Source organism: Tyto alba, unplaced genomic scaffold, assembly GCF_018691265.1.
Source record: "Tyto alba isolate M040663 unplaced genomic scaffold, T.alba_DEE_v4.0 Super-Scaffold_39, whole genome shotgun sequence".
Classification (NCBI taxonomy): Eukaryota; Metazoa; Chordata; class Aves; order Strigiformes; family Tytonidae; genus Tyto; species Tyto alba.
In genome coordinates this window covers 9507631-9529008 of record NW_024881314.1, presented here as the reverse complement: position 1 = coordinate 9529008, position 21378 = coordinate 9507631, and the positions used below count along the sequence as shown (strand labels likewise).

Here is a 21378-nt window from a genome sequence, read left to right as displayed (position 1 = left end):
GAGAAACTGCCATGCTCCGGGTGGATTTCAGCCCATTCCTCTATTTTTTTTTTTTTTTTTTTGCAATGCTTCCTTTTTGCATTTTTTTTTTTTCCCCATCCTCCTGAGCCCTCTAGACAGAAGGTGGTTCCAGCAGAAGCGGGGGAGGGGGACGAAGGGGGAAGCGAGGGGAAAAAAAGAAACTGCTTTCTAGGTCTGGATTTCATTTGAGTCTCTCTCTCCCCCCCCTCTGCTCCCATGTGCCGCACGGCGCGGGGGGATGAATGCTGAGCCTGTTAGCTCAGAGCTGCGAGCCGGGAAGAGGGAGGAAAATAGCCGAGCTCTTGGCATGGAGACACGTTTCTGCTCTGAAGGTTGGCTCCTGAGTGTTTGTGTGTGTGTGTGTGTTGTGGTTGAGCTTTCTCTGCTTGCCAAAGTATCTTCCCCCAGCTTTTGCCCTCCCATCCTGCCTGCCTGGCCGGGCAGGAGCTGCCTGCGTGTCCCACGGCCATTCCCTGCACAACGCTGGAACTGGTGGCCGGCCACCCGGCGTGTGCTTCACCTTGCTGGCCACGCGTGGGGGTGTTTGGTGGGGGGGGAGGATGGGGGGGGGGGGGGGGAGTAAGTGCAGGAATGAATAACTCCATTTAATTCCCCAGCTTCCCTGTGAATCCCACCTAATGGTGCACGTCCAAGCGGTTCCAAAAACTGCTCCCGGGTATGTCGAGCTGTTGGGGAGCGGCGTTGCGCCGAGCTGCTGCTGGGATGGCCGCCACGGGAACTGTTTGCTTCCAGCAGCTGGGAGAGAGGGGCAGGCGGTGTGGCGTCACCCACGAGGCTCGCTCTCTGCATGCATGAGCAGGACGGCCGGGATCAAAAAGGGAAAGCGAGGGAGGGGATGTCTGTGCCAAAGCTGGCCCACCCGATGATGTGCTGCAGCCCAGCGGTGGGTCTCCTGCCCCCCGTGGCATGGCACAGCTTGCCCTCCACCGGCGCGGCGGCCCCGGGGAGGCACGAGGCCTCTTCTCCTGGGCGTTCCCAGCCGGCTGCTGGGCATCGGTGCTGGGAGGGAAACCACAGGGATGAGAGGAAACGCCGAAGCCAGGGTGGAGTGAAACTGTGGCCAGAGAAAGCTGCTCCCATGGCTGGCCCACACCAGACCCACTGGGCCCCATCCGGGGATGTGCTGAGAGCACCCCGTGCCCCTGGACGAGGACTTACCTGCAGGAGCACCCTCTGCTCCCCCACTGCCTCTGGAAAAGCATAGATGGAACCTTCTTGTCCCTGTCTCCATCTCTCTTGCTCGTGCTTTCTCCTCCGGTTCGAGCCACTTCAAAGCATTCCTGAGAGCTGCTCGTAACTCAGAGCCTGGTGGGTGTTTCAGCGGCACAGGGCTTTGGGCTGGAGAGCCTCTGCTGCCGTGTGCAGGCCTCTGCTAGGCAGGGACAGCTTGGTCCCGCTGTGGTTTGGCCTTCCACACCTCCTGTTCCATCCTCGGTGCAGTGCTGGGTCCCTCCCTCTGCGCAGAGGCAGTGGGGGCTTTGCAAAGGGTTGCTGGTGAGAAAGGGGACTCCCTAATGACGCGGTCCGTTCCAGAAAAGCGTCCGAGGTGGGTTTCTCTCAGCCTCGAGCTGCGCATCTTGTTCAGCGGCTGCAAGGAGCACAGAGCCCTCGTGCCTGGGCTGGCTGTCACCCGCTCCCAGAGCGCGCAGCACCCAGGGACCCCGTGGGCACGAAGACCCCTGTGCAAAAATGCAAGAGCTCTTGCTAACCCTTGGGAGCACGTTTGGAAAGTGCTGACATCCAAGTACGTACGCGTTTCACTGACCTCTGCTGGAACTGGCTTTTCTGAGGGGGGTTCAGATGGGGCTGAGCTGCAGGCAGGGGGGCAGGGGCATCAGGCAGGGCACGTGGCTGTGCTTGGTGGCCTGGGCCAGGCTTAAGTAAGCGTGGTGTGTGCCTTCACCTAAGGCGGTTGTGCCTGGGGGTTTGGTGTGGGGTGGTGAATGCAGCTGCTCTGCACTTGCTCAATCACGAGTGGGTTGTGTGCTGCGTGGGACCCCAGAGCCCTGCAGGCCATCTCAGTAGTGTTTCTGATACGTGGCTCCGGCATGAAATATAGGGAGTGGGAATAGATGGTCTTCTTCGCAGGTCCCTGCTTGGAGGGGTCAGTGTAGGCAGGGAAAGCTGCTCAGCTGGGGCAGTGTCGGAGGGAATGTTAAACCCCTGCGTGGGGACAGAGAAAAACTGTGCTCAAGAAGATTCTGGGCACAAAAATGATATGAGCAAGTCGCGCTGTTGGCTCCCAGGTCTGTGGTGCAGCAAGGGTTCGCAGGGTGAGCTGCACGGCTCACCCTGGTCCCGCCGCTGTGGCACACGAGTGGGCTGTGCCGGCCGATGTGCTCCGAGGGTCTGGCGGGGCCGTGGGCGCTGGCACGGCCGTGCCGGGGAGGAGAGGAGTGGGGGGCAGAGCTCAGCCTGCCCCAGGCTCCCCCCGTGCAGGCAGCAGGACAGCCGGGGCTCTGGCTTCGGTGACTAACCGAAAGATGACTCAGATGAAAGCAGATCTGTGCCGCACTGGGGGCCATGTCCCAGTCGCTGTTCTGGCCCTAAACATGCTTTTAATTAATACTCTGCTGTGGGTGGGAAGAGCTGACTCCTGAGCTGAGTGTGGGGCTGCCGGATGGGGCGAGGGCACCCCAGGGCGGGTGGGAATTGGGTCTGGCTTCTTTGAGGGCTGCTTTCCCACAGCTGCTGGAGCTCGACATGTCCCACGGGGTGTCCTCTGCCCAGGGAGAGCTCAGGCTTCCTTGCGCAGAGCGGTGTCCCCGATCCAGGGGCCTGCCTCTGAGGATGACAGGCACCTCGTGCTTCAGGGGGAGGCACCGAGGGTGCGAGGTGGTGCTGGAGGTCTGTGCCTGGTTCGCTGGCAGCGAGGGTCTCTCTTGGTCTCTGCACAAGGTACCGGTCTCAGGTGGTGCCTGCGGGTGCTGATGTAAGAAGCACGGTCTCATATAACCTCCTGGTCCCTTCTAATCTGGTTAAACCATCTTTCACACATTTCTGCAACCTAATACCGCATGAAAAGCCTTAGTTCTACATTAATTTGTTTCCAGGCATCCTTCTCCAATGGTTTTGGGGCTGAGGAGCTGTGCTCTGGGGCTGCTGTGTTCTTCACATCTGCCCCTTCTCTCTGCCTTGCCAGATTGCTTTGGTGGCAGTGGCCTGGAGATGGCTCTCCTGTCCTTCCCTAGCAGCTGTCTGCTTTGACTAGCCCAGATCTTTCTATAAAGCCTTAATTGTTAATGCTGTGGAGCCTCTTACCTCTCCTTAAAAGAAAAGGAAAGGCCTGCAGCACCCCAAGCAGTGGGGTTTTGGTTGCTGCAATGATGGAGTGACAGGATGGGTGCAACTGGGATTGGGTCAGATCTCCCAGGTAAATTATTAATGTCACCTTTGAAATTGCACTGTGAAATCTCATTTTGAATTAACAAATGATGATGAATAGGTGTTTGTAACACCTGACTGGGATGAGTGGCGTGTGTTAGGCAGGGCCCAGCAGCAGGCAGCTGGGAATACTGTAGGTGCACACAGCCTGCTGAACTCCAGAAAGGACGATGAGTTGTTTATTAACCCACTGGTGATCATTCTTAATCTTTCAGTTATATATCCACTATGGATATGTTTGTGTGTGTGTATTTGTACAGAGTTTAACATGGTTTTATACATCATACTATGCACCTAAATGATCTGAGCAGCAAGGAGTCAGGCCCTGTTTGCAGCATGTGGCTTGCAGGGGCTGTGCTCAGACTAAATGCAGCAAAATGGAGCATCTTCAGTGGTCCTGAGAGCCACCTGGGAAGCACCATGTGCCTGGACTGAGGAGCAGGAAAAGAAAGTAGTGACCTTGTATGTGAATGCTGGAGGTGTGGAGGGTTGTTGGGAGGCAATGTGCTTTGCTTGTTTCTTCATATTTTTTTTTTATAGAAGTTAATCTTTAAAATCCATGTAGCAGGGCAGAGGGGTTGGAGTTGCTTCTGATCACTCCGGCTATCTTTTCTCTCTCAGGTTTCTTGGTGTCCCTGTTGTTTCTAGGAAATGGCAGATAAAAGCCTGACATGTTTGTTTTTAGTGGTCTTCTCACAGCTACACACCTTCTTTTACCAGACATTTTTCTTTTTCATCTGGCTTGCAGCACATCACACACATGGGACACCAGATTGGGCATTTACAGTCTGGGTGGTTCTACCTCCTGTCAGATTCCACCGCATTCACCCGGCCCTGGCACCCAGAGACACCTTCCTGTCTTTGCTGATGGCTATTTGTCTGTCCTTAGCCGTCCCTTCTGCTGTCAGTGTCCCACTGCTCACGTCCCTCCCTGGTGCTGACCCCTGTGGCTTGCTGCAGTGTACGATGCCCTATCCCCTGAGGCAGTGGGCTTGTGTGCTATGAACTGCAAAAACTACCTGCAGCTTTCCTCACCCAAATTCCTTGTTCAAGCATTTACCTTCATCCTAGTTGTTCTGTAGTAACCTGTTGTGACTGCGGGTTTTGGCTCATTTAATAGTAGGTCCACGCAGGCCCTCTGTCAGGGAGGGGGTTGGGTTCCACGAGGCTGCAGAGTTGCCTCTGCAGAGGTTTGTGCTTCCAGTGTGCTCCGTGCTGCTCCCAGCCCGCTCTTGGCTGCCGGCTCCTGCCTGGCCAGCGGATGCATTCCCGCAGTTGTCTGAGGCATGTCAAGGTATGAAGCATTATCCATTTCCTGATGTCTGCTCTTAAATCTGCTGGAATTTCTCCTTATCCCCATTAAATACAAACCCATTGTGGGGCACAACTCCTCTCTTGCCTGACAGCACCAGGTAACGGCTTCTTGACAGTGCTCTGTTGAACCTGGCTAACCCCAGGGCAGGAGCATCTTTGCTGCCTGCCCTCCTGCTTTGTGCTTTGCTGGATGACTCGGAGCCTCCCAGCAGAGAGATTCCCATGCTGCTGGGGTGAGGGAGGACATTTCTCATGCAAGTCAGGGCGCTTCCAAGGTCCAGCATACCATAATGCTGAGTAGGAGCAAGTACGTAGTTAGGGAAGTATGTCTGGGTCAACACACGTCTTCTGTTGCCTTAATGATCTCAGAAGCACAATATCTATGTCCTGTTGGCTTCTCCATGCGGTACTTGCAGCTGTAACTAATGGACAGAATAATCTTTTAGAGAGCAGTGATGCCCCGTGCTGTGAGTGCTGTAGTCGAGCTCAGGGCTCTGTGGCCAGACCCTGCGGGCAGCAGGGAGGGTCCCAATGGGCAGCGAGTCCCATTTTAGGAGCAGTCATATACTGGAGAAGATTTAGGTGAAATTTCTTGCCTTGCCTCAGATTTTCTGTACTTCCTTCGGAAAAGGCGTTTGTGCTCCCATTACTCTTTGATTTTAGGTAAGGATCTGGTGTTTGAGTCTCTGCAGAAGCTCTGCATAGGCGAAGGGGGGATCGCAGCAGCGCCTGCCTGCCTGGGGAAGCTCAGAAGTGCAGCTGGAAACTTGAAGCTGTTCTGACACTGCAGCAAAGGGAGTTGTAAGTCCTTAAAATGGGTGTGTGCGTGGGATCTGAAGCTGTTCCTCTCAAACTACTAGTGCTTGATGACTACTCTGAACAGCTGAGGGAGACAGCATCCTTTACATACATGCTTTACCAATGTCTGTGTACAATGACCCCTTTACACTGAGTTTCTTGGGCTATGCCCACTGCTTCTTCCCAACAGCTTCTATTTGCAAGGGCAGCTTCCTTCCTAAGCACCAACACTGAAAATTAATTTGCCCTTGGTCATCTCTGAGTGGGATACAGCACATCCCCTGCCTCTCCTCTAGAACTTCAGGCTGCTGCTGTTGTATTTGTTTGTCCTGTGCTAGCACTGGGGTACCGCATCCCCCGCACAGGAGGACCGTGAGCCCCTGCTGTGGGATGGAGCTGCTGTTTGAGTGGCAGGTGAAGTGAAACAGCCCTTCAGTGTCACATTCAGAAGAGTGATGGGATGCTGATGCCAAGAGTGTTGTTAGAGACTTATAAACAGCTCTGTTTTGTGGTTTGGGGAGAATGGGTATGATTTTACAAGTGAATAAAATGCATTAGTTTTACAAGCAATAATCACACAGTAAACCTGTAAGTGCATTTTTTTCACAGAATCACAGAACAGCTCAGGTTGGAAGGGACCTCAGAAGATCACCTGGCCCAGCCTTCCGTGGGAAAGGGAGCCTAGAAGAGGTGATCTAGTACTATGTCCAATCACATCTTGAAAAGTTCCAGTGATGGGGACTCTACTGTGTCCCTGGAGAGGTTGTTCTGGTGATTGATTGTTCTCACTGTAAAAAATGTCTGTCTTGTAACAAAATGAAGATTTTTTTTTTATTTTATTTTTTTTTTCCTTGTCCATGTGAAGTTGATGCTACATAAGCAGGTATTAATTTTGTGATTACATCATTACTAGATACCTTATAAACTAAAGCAGTTGTTCTTCAAGCAAATTCTGGTTTCTGGTGAAACCAATTTGGAAAGTGGTAAGCATGGTTGCTTGGATGCAGAATTTGTGGGGGAGCCTGCCATTAACTCTGCAATATCTCCAGGTTGCAGCTTTGACCACGAACTGGCAGGAAGGTTGTAGCTTGAGGCTGTGGAAATAAAGGTTTGTGTGCATTTCACTCCTGGCTGTCTGATCTGGAAAATTAAACTGTGTCATCAAGACAACAAAGTTTGATCTCTGGTGCACTGGAGCAGAGAAATACTTGTATTGTAATGCTTTTAATATCTGAAATGTTGATTCGTCAAAATCCCATTGGGTTTGGAGAAGTGGGGTCAAAGCACAGAATGAGCACTCTCTGGTGTGGCTGCTAATAAAGGCATTGGTCCATATATTCAGAAATTACTCTCTCCCTGATTTCCCCCCATGCTGGCCTCTCTCTCTGTGGCTTCCCAAACTGGTGCAGCATCTGTACACGCCTGTGGCACCCCCTTGCTGGCAGCCCACTTGCTTGCCTGCATGTAACCCGCTCTCCTTTCCTTCCCTGTGAGTGCAGGACATGCTTTTTTTTTCATTAGTTTCAGATACTTTTTCTTTCCAGGGCTACATGCTTCAAGTTCTTGGTCATGATGCTGGAGCAGGGGCTTTGGGGACACAGGCAAGACCTTGCTGATGAGGAGGGAGGCTGACATGGAGGGGTTTGGGGCTGGGGGTATGTGCTTGGTGGGTGCTGGGTGTTTTCTGAGCGCCTGATCCCTTGCAGTGACAGGGAGCACCAAGCCTGCCCAGCGTACACGGGATGGAGGGGCTCACGGTGGCTGAGCATCCCTGATGAAGCCAGAGCCTTTATCAAGGGCAGTGTGTGTTTGAGTCCATCTGGGTGGTTTCGGGGGATAAATGGAAAGAGTTGAAAACCTGAATGCTTGGCAGGGATGCTTGCTTTGAGGGACACCTAGGGAGCTGGAAGGCAGCTCCTGGGGAGTTGTGGTGTGAAACTGGAGGTTGTGAAGCCTCGATCAGGACTTGGAGCCAGGCTTTGAGCCCAGGGCCCATTTCTATGTTGCCATCAGACTGGTGAGAGCAGGCACGTTGGGCAGAGCTGCACAGTGGTGCCTGGGTCTGAGATTTTGTCCCTGTGCCACTGCCTTGTGTGAGCTACAGCAAGTTGTGGGCTCCCTCTGTTTCGCTGTCTCCGAGATGTTCACTTGGACTTTTTGGGCAGGTCCCTATTTGAGATCAGGGTCCTGTGTGAGGGTCTGTATCTCTGCACCTTCCACAGAAGCACCTGGTGCTGATCAGTCCATGAGCAGTTGTACCAGCAGGTCCCTGGCTCTACCCAGTCTATAAGCAACGAGCTTTCAAGATCATCTCATCTAAGCAGTGCTGGAAATGCAGAGAATCGTACTGCTGGTACCCTGCTGCCTGGATGGCTGGGAGTCCTGATTTGGGAGGTTTGTCCTTGACCTGGTGCTTTCTTTTGCCTAGGGGTGTTTTATGCGGACTGCTCTGTTACTCATGTTGCTGTGACAGCGCTGTAGGGACCCCAGCTCTGGTCAGGGTTTTTGAGTGATGACTCCTGTGAGTGTACCTAGAGACAAGGTCCTGATGGTTTGTACAGAGACGGAGTGAATTGCCTGGGGCTGCACAAGTGATCAGCACCAGATCTCCCACTTCCCAGTCCAGAGACCTCTTTCCTTGACTACACCACCTGTAAAGAAGAGACAAGAGGCTTTTTTAACTGCTTTAGCTGGCCTTTGTGAACCTATACCCTGTAAACTTGCTGCTTTTTTAGCACGTATGTGGAGGGGATCCCTGCATAAGAAGCATCTTGGTTGGCTTCACTAAGCACCTGAATGCCTCCAAGAAGCACATACTGCTGGGACTGAGGTCCCTGGATTGACTTTGCAAGATCCCAGAGGGGGTCTTCTTGCATTTCAAGTGAGGTTATCATTAGCTGTACCCCAGCACTCTTGGTCCCTGGTTTCCAGTGGGCTAGGGGTGGATATCATCATCCCCAAAGGGTTCAGTCCTATATCACTTTGAGTCTTTCACTCTCAGTGACTCATCTTCATCATCCCCAGAGGTACATCAGGGCTGGGAATGAGATGCTCGTGGGCCCTCCAGGGCTGACCTGCAGCTGGTGGCCCCCCCAGTCCCTGGGGGAGGGCAGGGATGCGCAGCCTCAGGGAGTGGCCATGCTGGGCTGAGCACCGTGCTCCTGCACACCGAAGGCTGCTGCGGGCTGGGGGGGGCTCTCCTGGGGCAGGGGGTGCAGGGGGTGCTGTGGGGCTCCCGGGGTCCCCCAACTCCAAAACCTCTGCCGTGGTCGCATCCCTCAGCCCAGCCCCGGCAGTTGCGGGTCCCCCGGGAGCTCCCTGTGCCTGCTGGCCTGGATTGCACCTCCAACCCTGCAGGACTGTGGCTGTGATTTGCTATTAAAAAGTCAAATACTGCTAAGGTTTGCAGCAGAGGATAGTAAATTCAGATATGTGTGTATATGGAGGGATTTTATTCGTCAAAAATGTGTAGATAGTTCTCACTACCTTTCTAAAAGCATCTGGGTGCCCCTATCCTGAACAGATCTGCTTTTTGGCACAGCTTTTATTTACCAGTGAGTGGGGATTTAAGCTGCACCAGGAGGGGATGATCTCGTGGCAATTAGAAGCTGGGCTGTTGGAGTTTTTTTCCTGTTCTTCCACTAAATTGCTTTGTATCCTTGCGTAAATCTTTTAACACGTGTGCTCTAACTTCCTATATGGAAAATGAGGTAGATACTTTCCGCTTTTCATAGGCGCTTCAGAATCCCCTGCTAGACAGCTGCGAGGGATTTGTCATGATAAAGCTGGGAATTTGACCTCTTTGAGGTGCTGGCACCCCTGTAGAGTGCTGGGATGAGGCTCCCTGAGGGGTGGAGGCAGTGGCTGGTGCTAATCTGAGATGTGGGGCTGTGAGTAGCTGAACATCAGGCTGGAGAAACAAATAATTTTCACCGGATCCATTTCTGTTGGGGAGCATGGGCCAAAGAGCAAAAATATGTGATTTATTCCTGGGCCGTGGCGTCCGTCCCTCAGTTAGCACATGCGTGGCAGAGCTTTGTCCAGAGGGATTCAGCTGCTGAGCAGTGCAAAATCACCTGCTGGTACTATGTTCACATCTAGAGCATCACCAAACACCAGTTTACGTGTCTGTTCTCTGCTTCATTCATCAGTAAGAGCCGTCTGAGCTCTTCTGTTCACCAGGGAGATGGAAGGGCAGGTAACCCCACTTATCTTTCCCTGCTGTGACCTTCAGCTGAAATCTCTAAACATTGCCCCCTCTTCCACTGGAGATTGTCTCCTGGTATAGGCCTGCCATTTCCCCCGGTTTGTCCCCCCGATTCCCCCAGCCCAACCCTGAAGCATTTAGCAGTTTTGCTTTATTGCTTTCCATCTCCCCTGTGGCTTCTCTTGGCTCCATGAGGTCAGTGGGACTTGGAGCAACAAGACTGGAGCTGCCGCTCCAGAAACACTCACCAGGAGGGCTCGTGTTCAAGTAAGTGTTCACTCATTTATCAGAATAGAGGCAAAGCAGGCAACCTGGAGAGCAGATGAACTGTTGGGCCAGGAAGGGGTGGGGTGGTCTTCGGCACCTAAAATATTTACCATTTCTTTCCTCTCTTGCATTCTTCACTCCATTCAAGTAGAGAACTGATCAAACTCAGCTTCAGCTGCCTGAAAAGGGCTGGTTGATGTCTGTATTGACAGCTGCTCTGAGGGAAAGGGGGCCCTGGTGGAAGCTGCCATGGTCGGTGAGCAGTTGGTTGGTTGTATTTTGGGGTGTTTTTTTTCGCAGAAAATGTTAAGAATTCCCAGTGGGTGGAGAGGGAAAGTGAACTGTGGAAGTTGTGTGTTTCATGCTCTCGGTTGAAACACGCCCTGGGGAAGGCATATCCTCCATAAGAGGAACAGCAGTATTGGCCATGAACCAGGAAACCCTCCCCTCCCCGCTCCCCTGTGCAGCAAGAGCTAAGCACCGTGGGCAGCATTTCCATCCAGAAAGGCTGTTCCTGGGTCTTCTTCTCATACCTCTTCACCCCTTGGGACACCCACTGGAGTGGCCTATTTAAGTGCAGGTTGTGCTTCAGGGCTCTGTCCCCTTTGCTCATTGTTTTTTTCCATCAGACTGGTGTTACTTGTGGTGCTGGTCTCTGTACTCGGGCTATTTGCTGTTTGTGCTGTGAGAACACAGAGGATGCTGCTGGATCTTGAGTAATGCCCTCGGCGTTGGCTGAGGTACGGGGTTTTGGGTGCCTGCTCCCAGCCTTGCTCCAAATTGATACGGCAGGAGGTACATCACGGCATTTCTCTTCACTTGGCGCAGATGCACACATGCACCCAGGGCTGTACAGAAGCTGCGGTGCTAAAATTGGCCTTTTATCTCATAGTTGATACCCAAATTGGTTAAGGGGCACTTCTGGTGTCTTCCGTGCGCTTCTGTTGTTGCTACACAGCCCCCCCCTCCATCTCGAGGCTACTCAGAGAGAGGGTCCTTTGTCTGCAGCTGGGGAGGAAACTTCATCTTGCCCTGTACAGAGGTGAGAAGGTGCCAGGCGGGGGCACAGGGGACGGCAGGGCAGAAGGAGGGGATGTGCAACAGCGGGTGATGCAGAGGTGGTTTAGTCGTAGGGGCTGAAGGACTGTGAGGTAACCGTGTGGATGGGAGTGCTGGTGAGCTGGGGGAAGAAAAGATGGAGTAATTTGGAGAAAAGGACCTGAGAGGCAGGAGGAGGGGTATTGGGAGGGTTTGCAGCAGCAGGGGTGGGGACTCAGTCTGAGCTCTCCCTTTCTTGGCTTGTTGCCTTCCTCCCCCTCCTCTCGCTCTGTATGGCGTTTCCTCTTGCAGGCCAGCAGAGATCCGGATCCTGCTCCATCTCTGGTGAAGCTCAAGCTTGCCTGCTCGCCCCAGCTTTGTGCATCTGCCAGACCCTGTGCATAGCAAGAAGAAGTTTGTTTTGCAGCTGGTTACCCACAGAGTGATGTAGATCCCTCTGTGAATCTAAACAACAGGCAGACAGCATGGCTCCCATTTTTTTTGCATTGAAAGGGTTCATCATACAGCACTAAGTAGCCATCAAAATCGAATCACTTACTCCTTTTGTTTGATAAACTCTCTCTTGCACAAGGCTGCGTGTTGTCTCGGTGGCCGCCAGCGCCCTGTTTCTGGTGGGAGCCCCTCTGTGCCCTGGCAGCAGTGAGCATTGCACAACATAAATCATGGGAAATCCGGTTCTGTCGGACGTACTGTTCAAAGGCACCTTGGTTGCGCTCAGGACATTCTGCTGACAGATTTTCCCATGAAATAAAAAGTGCTAGCTGTTGACATACAAATGTATCCGAAGTGTAAGCTTTTACCATGAAATTACACTGCTGCTGGCTTAAAGTCTGGAGGGCACGGCAGTGTAAAACCAAAGATAGCTTTAGGGGGCAGAAGTTGTCTGAACTTTAGCAGAAGTTCATGTTGTGTTTTGAGTTGAAATTCATGTTGCTGCTTTGCCCAACTACAATACCTGTATCCCTTCAGGAACCGGTGCACGGTCCTGTGTGGCTGGGAAGAACCGGCAGCAGCAGGACTGTTCCCTGATTGCCTCTGGCCGTCTGGGAGAAGCTGTTTGAGTTAATTGAACTGTCTCTCATGCTTTCTTCTCTGCTTAAACAGTAAATAGGAATTGCATTAAACTATGTAGGTCAGCAGTGTCTGTGGGATGTATAGACAGTGGTAATATGTGTGAGGATGACTAAGATGGTGCATGAGGCTTGGAGGCATCACCTCCATTAGAAGCTCATGTACCTCTGCTGTTCCCACCTCTGCCTGGCTGAGGTCCTCAGCTCCCAGTGACTGTCACTTGTTTCCCTCTGATTGCTTTAGATCTTGGCTCTCAGGTCCCTGACTTGCCTCTTCATCGTCATTTGGATGGTTTAAGTATTTTTCTTGTCTTTAGGAAAATGGATTTATGTCAAGGGCTTCCAGTATCTGTAAAGCTGCTTTCTGAGGCAGACTGCTGCTCACAAATGAGGTTTTTTTAAAGCAGTTATGTCAGATTCATCATAAAAAATAACCCCTTCATAGCCTTCTCATTCATATTGTGTGGATTTAAACAATAAAGCCAAGCTGGTTTTCAGTCCTTCTCCTGGCTTGGAAAAGAAACTCCTTTTTAGAAAAAAAACAAAACAAAACAAAACAAAACCAAACCAAAAAAACCCACCAACAAACCTGATGTTTTCCAGCACAGATGCAGAATTTGCTCTGCGAGGAGCTGGTCTCAGGAAACGCTGGAAGTGGCCATTTGGATTTAATGCCTTGCTCATCAGCTGTATCTGCTGTGAACAAAAGTATCTTACGTTGCAAGGACTTTGCTGTTTTCCATTAAATAGGAAGTTGCCCTTTTAGTATTAAGAGTTAAGGGCAGATTCTCAACTGACGTGGGCTGTCAGAGCTCCACCATCTCCAGCAGCTGAAAGCATATTCCCTCGCAATCCTGCTGCGCTCGGCGTTTTCCTGGGGTTATATAAACATCCCTGTTTTATAGATGGGGCCAGGACATGTGATCTGCAAATTGCTGACAGTCCCTTGCAAGATGCAGAGCTGCACCAGAAGCTTCGGCAGCCCTGTGACGTCGGGGAGGGATGGGAGCCACCTCGGGCAGAGCAAAGCCATCGGGATCCCGCTGCGGGGTGCGTGCTGGGCTTCGGGTCAGCCCAGCGCCTGCCGCTGCTGAAGAAGTTGCTGGGAGCTGGTTCAGACACAGCAAGAGGCTCAAGCCCACAGGGTTGGGGTACCTGCACAACAAAGGACATCCTCAGGAGTTTTGACTTGCTTGTGTGGCTTCACCTGAAGTCTTTCACCTCCCTGTGCCTTCCTAATCCCCTCCTGCAGACGCGATTTTCCATCGGTTCAGGATGCTGCAGGAGCTGGACCTGCACATCCACTGCACCACAATCAGCTTTTTCTCTCTAGGAAGGCGTAGGAGTTGAGGTTTATCTCCATGCTGGCAGGCAAAGGGGGATGCCACACCTCTGAGAGCTTCGGCGGGCTGGGTGGAGCATGAAAGTGGAGAAGCAGGACGCGGGCTTTGAGGTGCTGTGTTTCATGGGCTTGCCGTGGACCCAGAGCACTTTGAGATTTCCAAGGGCCCTGGGGAAGGAAAATTGCCATAAATCTGTGTCATAAATAACAGGCCTCTGCCCTTCTAGTGATTTCTGACAGTGTGCTTTTTTGACAGCAAATGTAGCAACAGACTGTAATCCATGGGGGCTTTTCTTGGCTCTCAAGCTGAGAAAGTGCTTGCTCCAAGCAGGCTTGGCTGCAAGGAGCTCCCAGCTCTGGGTGTGAAGGTCAGAGGGGAAAGGAAGCAAAAGCACAGATAACACGTAGTGGGGCTCTTTCATTGCCAGGCTGGGAGATGTTGTTGTCCTCAGAACTGAGCTCTGGGACACTCAATGGTTGATGCTGTGGCTGCTCCTGTGGGACCTTCCAGTGCTGCAGCTCCAGGAGAGGTGCACAGCTCCCTCAGAAGAAGCACCTAAGGGAAGTGCAGACAGAGTACAGCCTGTAAATGCCTAACAAGTCTAACTGCTGGGGCTGGAAATTCATCCTCTGGTGACTGGTGTGGGCTGGGAAAGCCCTTGCGATAGAAGAAAGGTAGACATCCAGTCTCTCTTTGGATGTGGCTGAAAGATAGAGTTATCATCATGTAAAATTCAGGAGTGGTAATGGGATGCAATGAGGTCCTCATCTTTGGGATGGGAAACTTTTCAGGAAGCCCCAGACAGTGTGGGACATCCAGAACTGTGTCTGGCTTGGGCTGTTTCTCCCTGGAGGATGCCCAGTTCATCCCCCACTAACTATCCTCTGCTGTGGCATGTAAACTCCAGTCAGACTTTCCCGGGCAAACTCTGGCTGTGCCTTGGTGTGGAGAGGCTGTGGCTGTTTCCTTATAAGATGAAGGTTTTATTTCACTTTATTCCTTTGTCATCCTTCCTAGAGTTTTTCCAGCTCTTCTCTTTATCAGCTAGAAGTTTGCTAGACAATAGAAGGAAAGCACTGTGTTCAAAATGCTTTTTTAATGCCTAATTCAGGAAAATAAAGAGAATTGTTCGATAGTACCACTCTGCCTCTGAGTAACACACATCGCTAGGAGTGTGCAGAGGGAGACCGCCTGGTTCTCAGAACGGGGATGGGTTGTCTTCACGTTCGCAAGTCCACAGATGCTCAACATATCTGGCATGAAAGAACTGGGCTGGACTATTTGCCTCCTTTAGCAGCTGGAAGCAATCCAGCCTACCAGTTCCTGCAAAGCTCATCCTGTGGTTTAGTGGATAATACTGATCCTTGTTCAACTCCCACGCTTTTGTGCCTTGCAAGAGGGTAGGGAAGGCTTTGCAGAGCTTGTACTGTGCTGGGATCCCAGTTCATTGCTGTGGAAGGCAGCATGAATATTCATTATGGTGTGGAGTGCTTGCTCCATAGTTTTAATAAAACATTTATTATTACACAGGAATGACCATGAAAATCATGGCACGTTGTATCCGGTCAGCATGTGTAAATGATGTAGGGTGGTGGTAATAACTGAGGAGGAAGGGTTGTTTCTTTGAACACAGCAAAGTGTTTTCACAAGTGCCCTTACAGGAGTTTGACTTCTGCTGACATTGTCTTCTTCTCTGCCAGGACGAGTGCTTGGTGTCTGTGTTCTTGTGCAGTTGTGAAGGGACTGTAGGCAATGCACGGTTGACTGAGTTCAGAGACAAGGAGCTACACAAACCTGCATTTTCTCAAGCAATCAGCAAAGCTGCTGAGCGTTGCAAATCAAAGCAACAGCCAAATCAAGACAGATCTGTTAGAGATGAGCATGCAGGCTTTATTCTGGGACAGCACTGACGTGACTAAAAGTGGATCCGAGTGTCCCAAACTCCTCAGCAGCCTGAGGACAATCTGATGCTGTTGCTGGTGTGTTCGTTTCTCAGCTAATGAGCAGCTTGGCGTGGCTGGTGAGGCTGTTCTTTGCCCACAGGACAGAGCTGGGACAGCCCCTCTCCGAGGGGTGCAGAGGGGACGTGGTGCAGGAGGGTCTCTGTGAGCAAGAGGTGACATTGGCTTTCAGTGTTAGGATGTTCCTCAGCCTCTCTGCCTTGAGAGACAGTGGGGTGCACATGTGGCCCCTGGATAGGGAGCGGAGATGGGGCTTTGTGTCCAGGAGTTTGTTTCAGAGGGGCCTCATCAAAGCTGTGAAACACTGAAGCTTTTAGCAACGTCTGGCGTGAGGGCACTGTAGGTGTGCGATAGCCCTGGCCCCCATCTGTGTGTTAAACTGAAGAAGGTGTTTAATGAAGACAGGATGGAGGTTTCACCAAAGAGCAGGACAGCACAGAACAGAGTGGAATTTGTGAGCGAGCCCTTCAATTCTGCCTGCACTCCTGGCTCACCTAAATCCATGGATATATAGAAGATAGATGAGGTGAGCAGATTTTGGTATGAATGTGGCTGGCAGCAGATGCAGATCATGGATTAAACATGTGCATTGCAAGAAAGGGGCTTTCTTAAGGCAGACAGAGAGGCTTGCTGTTGCCGTGCAGCCCTATTCATCTCCAGCTCTGATGCTAACATCATTATCAATGTGTTTATATGAAGCTTGGCTGCAAAATGGCTCATCGTCCTCATGTTTTTTCAAGCGAGTCTGTAGCTTTACTAAATACTCCTTTTATTGTGCTGCCAGGGGCTCTCCCAGAGGCCAGTAAAGGAGGTGGCCTGTTTGGCCACAGTGATATCTGGACCGGAGGTTCAATTCCCGTGTGTCTTAAATCTGTCTGCAGACTGGCAAGCGACCAAGTGGGCACCTCTTTCTCCAAGTAATTGACTGTGTATGTGCAAATCAGCCTCTAGCTACTTCTGCCATGCCTGGCTCCCCAGACACGCACAAGAGCATGCCTCTGCCACCATGCTTGCAAACCTCACTGGGTATCTGGGCTGTGCAGGGGATGGTGAGGAGAGGGACAGCCCAGCTCTTCTTCTGCATCGGGTCACCATCCTTGGCTCTGAGCGAGCACCCAGCACTGCTCTGGGCCATTAGCGCTTCTCTACAGCATATGAAATAGCTGTCTGTCCTCCAGCTGGCAGGCAGCGCTCTCCCAAGTTGCAAGCAAGCATCACGGAGAAGACTTGTTTGGAAACCACCTGCAGAAGTGGAGGTGGAGCTGCAGATGAGATGCCCCTGGCAGGAGATGTGCAGACCTGCGGCTGGAGGGCCAGAGCTGGTGGCCACGGCGTGTGTCTGCAGGGTGATTAAGGGTCCTTCTTGCAGAAGGGTGTTGTTGATATGTCATGGCATGTGTTTCTGCAGAGGAGAGCTCCCCTGGGCCCCGGGCACTGGATTGGGGCAGCAGGGCAGTTTTATTCGACTCTCAGGAATGTCATTTGGTCATTAAACCAACCAAATTGGGGGTACTGTGGTGCAGGGGGATTTTTCTGGAGGCAGGAGAGAGAGGGAAGGTATGTAAAGATCACGCTCAGGTCTGTCAGTTTATTCCCTTGTGTTAACATAAACATGGCTGTGATTACTTGTCTGGGAATAACAATATCCCTTGAGTTTATAGACACTGCCAGTCCCTGCTGAACGAGAAAGGCTGATGCTTAATGCACGCAGCACTTTGCTCCTGTCATTCCTTTATAAGGAAAAACATTTCACATTTTGTTTCTACCTTATTTTAACTTATTTTAAACAAGTGGCAGTTTAATTCTGTTGGTGGAACATTTAGTCCGACCCTCCCTGACCTGGTGTGGTGGTTATAGGCACTAGTGCTGCAAATTACGATGAAGTATTAACAAAAAGTCAGCACTGTGAGGCTGAGCTCACCAGAGTGCGCAAGGTGGGGTGGCGAGGGGAGACAGCGTGCCTGGAGTCTGGAGATGGCAGAAGCAATAATGGCAAACAAGCACCATATGAAATTCTCACTGTGGTGTGGCTTGGTGAGATGGCAACGGCCACATCTCATTAGAAGGGGAATTTGCTCTGTTCCCCTTTCCCTGCTGGGCTTTGCAGCATGGGTTGTGGGTGCAGAGCACAGACTGCGTGTGAGTGGACATAACCCAGCCCTGCCTGTCACTGCGAGGGAGGCAGATCCAGCTCTGCTCATTCAGGACATTAGGACTTTTCAGTCCTCATTTAGAAACCAAAGTGGCAGAGCTAATTGCTTGGCAGCCTGCAGCAAGATGCTTAGTACAACCACCTGGGGAAGGGCTGTGTCCCACAGCTGATGGCAGTGCAGATGCTGCTGAAGTGTCTGAGTTTCACCCTGTTCCAGGACTCTCAAACTCAGCCTGTCTCCAGTATTTTACTGTCCTGTTTGTTGGGAGGATTGCCAGTGGGGAGTTTCTCTCCCCCTCATACTGCTCGCTGGAAATCTCCTCCTCTCCCGCCTGGCTTGGTGCCGTCTCTTTCCGTGGCTCGTGCTCTGCCCCCGGCGTGCTCACGGGCCCCTTTCCCATTTAGGGCAAACGCTGGATGGCCCCTGCTTTTGGCCTGGTTGCAGCACATCTCCCAACTGATTTTTTTTTTTTTTAATTTTTTTTTTTTTTTGGATCCTCTTTTGTTTCTAGAGGTTGAAATCCCCAGCGTCCCCCAGCCGCGTGTGCTGGCTGTGGCTCGTGCCAAGAGATGGCTCTTGGAAATCTGTGCTGGGGCAGGCGTGGATGGGGGGGAAACCCAAGTGTTGTTTTATTCTGGATGAGGCTTGGTGTTGACAGTCTCTTCTATCAGACAGGGTGAGACTGAGGGTAGTGGTGACAGCATCAGGTCCCTTCTGCAGTAATGATTTAATCTCTGTAGAAACAAGTGCCCTGTGGTGGGGAGCCCGCAGGCACCGGGCTGTGCACAGGCGAGAGCTGGGGCAGGCAGAAGTGTCTGAGCACATGAAAGGGAGAGGAAGTCAAAGAAAATTCCCCTAAAAGCTTGCATGTTGAATTAGGGGTGGGGTTTTTTAATCCGGATTTTTAAATCAATTGTGCAACTTCTACATCTGTAGAAGAGGCTCTGTGTTAGCAGCGCTGTGTATCTGAGAGATGAAGGCGGGAGCAAAGGCTGGTGTGCTGCTGGAGGACCCGCTTAGAGGGGGCTTTGTGGTCCCTTTTGCCTTGCCCCGTTTTTCCAGCAGGAGAGGCGACTGGAGCCTGAGCACCTCGGCTCCCTCCTGTTATTCGGGGTAGACCCCTTGAACAGGCAGCTCGGGGTTGCTGCTTTAGTGCTGCTCAGTACAGCTCAGCTAGCTGGGACCCTGGAGCCCGCCTGGTTATACTGGGATCTGGTCAGTGGGGGGATCGCCTTGTTTGTGTCTTTTGTGTAAGTCTGAAAGAGTTGTAATAAACTTTTTGAGAGGACAATTTAATGAGATGTAAAAGTCAAGGCAGACCCTGCCCTCACTGAAGGCAGCTGGTCCCTCCATGGGTCCAGGCTGGCCCATCTCTTTCCCGTTTTCACTCCCCAAGCCCAGGAGTTTGTTAATGGCACCGATCTCACCTAATTTTACATATCTGCCTGTGTTGGACCTGCCAAGCTCTTGCAGGCAGCGGCAGTGCAGGCGGTGGAGCTGAGGGCATGGTTCTCCCGGCCAGACCATCACCGGGTGATGCCAGGGGCACCCAAATTCCCATCTGCACGGAGGCAGGAGCGCACAGCCCACGGATTTTGGCAGCGATGCCTGTCCACTTGCGGTGGTGCTCGGTGCTGTGCAGATGATGACCACCACACCTCATCATCCCTGCTGGTGGTTTCACTGGCGTTTGCCAAAGCCTTTAAAAGGAAAGGAAAATTGTGTTCATTCTTCCTCTCCTTCCTTTCCTCCTGCCCTCGTGTCTGTCTCCCGCTGTGTGGTGAGCTCCTGTGCTGTGTCCATGCTGCCTGGAGGAAGCCAAGTGGGTGTGGGGCTGTGGTTCCATCTGGGAATTGTTCTTATCAAGCTGGTTTATGTCAAAGAGAAATAATAATAATAAAAACTTTGATGGCAAGCAGGGAGATCAGGAGGCACGGCTGCTCCTGAGACCTGACCTGCAGCTCGTGGCACTTCCTGAGCCTTTATGGGGAGTTTTAGGATCTTTGTGCTGCAACAGATTTTGTTGCATGCCTGAAATATCTCAGAGGAGCAGGGAGAAACAACTGGGGGCTGGCGCAGGGAGCATGAGCTGCTGGAAATGGCTCTCTCAGAAGCAGGGGAGAAGTATAAGAAAAGCAAGTTTCCTGCCATGAGCTGGTATATTTATGACTGGAAAGTTTTGGGTTGAAAAGGTCGTGAGCAGACAGCTGAGAGTGCAGGAGAGGCAGTGGCTGTAAAAACCTCTTTCTCGGCTCATGCCCTGCTCTGCAGTGGGGACAGGAGGGTCCCGTGGGGGTTCGGTGGCCCCATGTGATGGGTGAGCACCGGAGGGGTGAAGGGCAGTGCCCAAGGCAGCTGGGATGTGCGTGGGGAGGCAGGATGGAGCAGGATTTGCCCCCTTAGGGGTGGACTCAGCATGGGGAGCCCACGCTGTGCCTGCCTCCTCCTCCCCTTGTGTGGGGATGGAGTTTCCAGCCCTGCCTCGGACACCACGTGAAAATGAGACATGCACATCTGGAAGCAAAGTGCATGCGCTTAGCGCTGCCAGATTATTTATTCCTGCAAATTCTCCCTAATTAGAGACTGCTGGGAAGTTTGCAGTAATGGAAATGGCCTCTTTTCAAGGGGTTCAGTGTTCTGACTGACCCTTGCCTCCCCTTTTTCTCCCTGCAATTACCATAAGTGTGCACATGGTGAAAATCAGGGGCGAGGTCTTCCCTACCTCAAGGTCCAGGCACTGCAGTTTCTTCTGGAGTCACATGCACCCCCAGCCGCACGGGAAGGCTTTGCAATGGAAACGTGCTGTGCCATGTGTGTGTTAAACTCATTAGAGGATGAGCAAGGTTTCTGAAGCCTCTTGTTTCTATTAAAACATCTGTGCTGTCATGCAATGCTGGTTTTTGTGCATATTTGGTCTTACTATTAAAATGCAGTAATTAATAATGAATATTTTTTTTACATAATTAAAATAATTAAGTAGTTTTTCTGCTTGGATCCTAAACTGCACCTCCCAGTTTCTTAGGAAAGTCTGACCTGAAACTAAATGAGAAGAACAAGGGCATGGGACTGAGTTTGTTTTAACTGCATGAGGTTCAGGCAGATGCAGTTCCTGATCCTCTTTCCATTTCCTTCCCCTGCAAGCATCCCCCGCTGTTTAATCAACACCAGGGAGTTGTGCTTCCCTTCCCTTCCCAGACACAGGGGCTGCCAGCCCGCTCCTCCGGTGCGGTGGGGACCCCCCAGCCCCCCTGCCCTCCCGGGAGCACTGGGACGGCTGGATGTGCACTGGGCTGGGACTGGGGTGATGTGCCTGGCCCGAGCTCGGGACGGCGTTTCCCTTTCCAGGCTCTCGGCACGCACAATAGCCGGAACCGCCGGCTCGGTGTGAAATGCTTCAAGCTGGGTCCTGGCACCAGCATGAGGTTGGTGGGGCCTGCAGCGAGCTCAGCCCGCGCATACAGATCACTGGGCAAACGGGCAAATTGTTTGTCGGAGTTGACGAGTGCTTAGGAGGGTGTTTGTGGGGGCAGAGCTGTGCCCGCCCAGCCCAGCCCTGTGCTGCTGGAGCCGAGCGTAGCGGGTGCTAACCCACAGCACCCTTCCTGCTGGCAGGCAGTGGGACCTGGTGCCTGGTTTGAATCCCGTTTTTGCACTGGTGTAATCCCAAGGTGACTTCATCAGGCCCCACAGAGGCAGGGGAGGTGTTGGGGACCACCAAGAATTTGCACATGTGGGGTGCAGGAAAGACTCCGCTCTGTTTTCAGATTGGCAGGGTGAGAG

General features: G+C 52.0%; 1 protein-coding gene across 4 annotated transcripts in view; it reads left to right on the top strand.

The window, feature by feature from the left end:
* Positions 1 to 21378, top strand: part of SEPTIN9 (septin 9) — a 144238-nt gene that overhangs the window by 39671 nt on the left and 83189 nt on the right. The window contains exon 1 of one of the 4 annotated variants that reach the window (XM_042802478.1): positions 245 to 353. The exons of the other annotated variants lie outside the window; for them this stretch is intronic. Within the exon in view, the coding sequence (XP_042658412.1) occupies positions 260 to 353 (94 nt within the window). The 5' untranslated portion in view covers positions 245 to 259. Of the gene's footprint in view, positions 1 to 244; positions 354 to 21378 lie in introns of those variants that run through there. 4 annotated transcript variants of the gene reach the window in all.